The sequence below is a fragment of the Sceloporus occidentalis genome, unplaced genomic scaffold (assembly GCF_023333645.1).
Source record: "Sceloporus occidentalis isolate IW3139 unplaced genomic scaffold, rSceOcc1.0.p SCAF_161, whole genome shotgun sequence".
In the NCBI taxonomy this organism is placed as follows: Eukaryota; Metazoa; Chordata; class Lepidosauria; order Squamata; family Phrynosomatidae; genus Sceloporus; species Sceloporus occidentalis.
This window is the reverse complement of record NW_028317141.1, coordinates 5,001-6,089: the sequence shown is the minus strand read 5'-3', so window position 1 is coordinate 6,089 and position 1,089 is coordinate 5,001. Positions and strand designations below refer to the sequence as shown.

Sequence of the window (1,089 nt, the reverse complement as noted above, 5' to 3'; positions counted from 1 at the left end):
TTAACCCAGAAACCGACGGGGGGGGGGTAGGGTGTATGATGTAGCTTGTACGTTAAGCTCAGCAACTAAACATCGGGCTGAAAAACTGCAGTGGAAAGCAGTTGCCTTTAAAGACGTTTGCAGCAAGTTTATAGCAAGGGAAGATATAGCTTGTTCCAGAGATTATGGGTGGCTCTGAAAAGAGCCTTTGGTGGTGCTGGCTAATTGCCCTGCGGTTACCGATTACTGCACTTACTTGCTCTTGGCAGGTTTGTGGCTCTCTGTCTTCTTGGGCAAGAGCACCGCCTGGATGTTGGGTAGAACACCTCCCTGAGCAATGGTGACCCCTCCGAGCAGCTTATTGAGCTCCTCGTCGTTACGAACGGCGAGTTGCAGGTGGCGAGGAATGATACGGGTCTTTTTGTTGTCGCGTGCAGCGTTACCAGCCAACTCCAGTATCTCAGCAGTCAGATACTCCAACACCGCTGCCAGATACACGGGTGCGCCGGCGCCTACTCTCTCGGCATAGTTACCCTTGCGAAGAAGCCTATGCACACGGCCGACAGGGAACTGCAGACCAGCACGGGAAGAACGTGTCTTTGCCTTAGCGCGAACCTTTCCACCTTGTTTACCTCTGCCAGACATGCTTTCGCTTGACAACCGACCACGCGAACAAGTGATTAAGAAATACGTTACAACGAACTGCCGCTCACTTACCCAGCTATTTGTAGCTTCCCCCCGTGACGCTATTAGTCACTGATTGGTTCCTTTCCAAAACAGCCAATCGGGTGGAAATAGTCTGAGACACCAATCGGTGTAGGCACTGCGGTTCATGGGCGGCCGCATCTTCTCACGTGACAACCTCATCGAATCGGACGCGAGACAGCAGAACGGCCTTATTTGCATGCGGTGCCTATAAAGGGAAGGGCCCAGCGCAGTAACGCTTCAGTATTCATCACGGTCTTCTGCGTTGCGTGTTGAAATAACAGCAGACGCGATGCCTGATCCAGCGAAATCTGTGCCTGCTCCGAAGAAAGGCTCTAAGAAAGCTGTTACAAAGACCCAGAAAAAAGATGGGAAGAAGCGCAAGAAGAGCAGAAAAGAAAGCTA

General features: G+C 51.7%; 2 protein-coding genes across 2 annotated transcripts in view; one reads left to right on the top strand and one right to left on the bottom strand.

The window, feature by feature from the left end:
- Positions 1-231: 231 nt before the first annotated feature.
- Positions 232-624, bottom strand: LOC149279574 (histone H2A type 2-B). Its single transcript, XM_089500881.1, has one exon. It carries the CDS (start codon positions 622-624, stop codon positions 232-234), a length of 393 nt encoding a protein of 130 aa, XP_089357007.1.
- A 352-nt stretch (positions 625-976) lies between these two features.
- Positions 977-1,089, top strand: part of LOC149279573 (histone H2B 1.1-like) — a 381-nt gene continuing 268 nt past the window's right edge. The window contains exon 1 of the mRNA XM_089500882.1: positions 977-1,089. This exon is cut by the window's right edge and continues 268 nt beyond it. Within this exon, the coding sequence (XP_089357008.1) occupies positions 977-1,089 (113 nt within the window).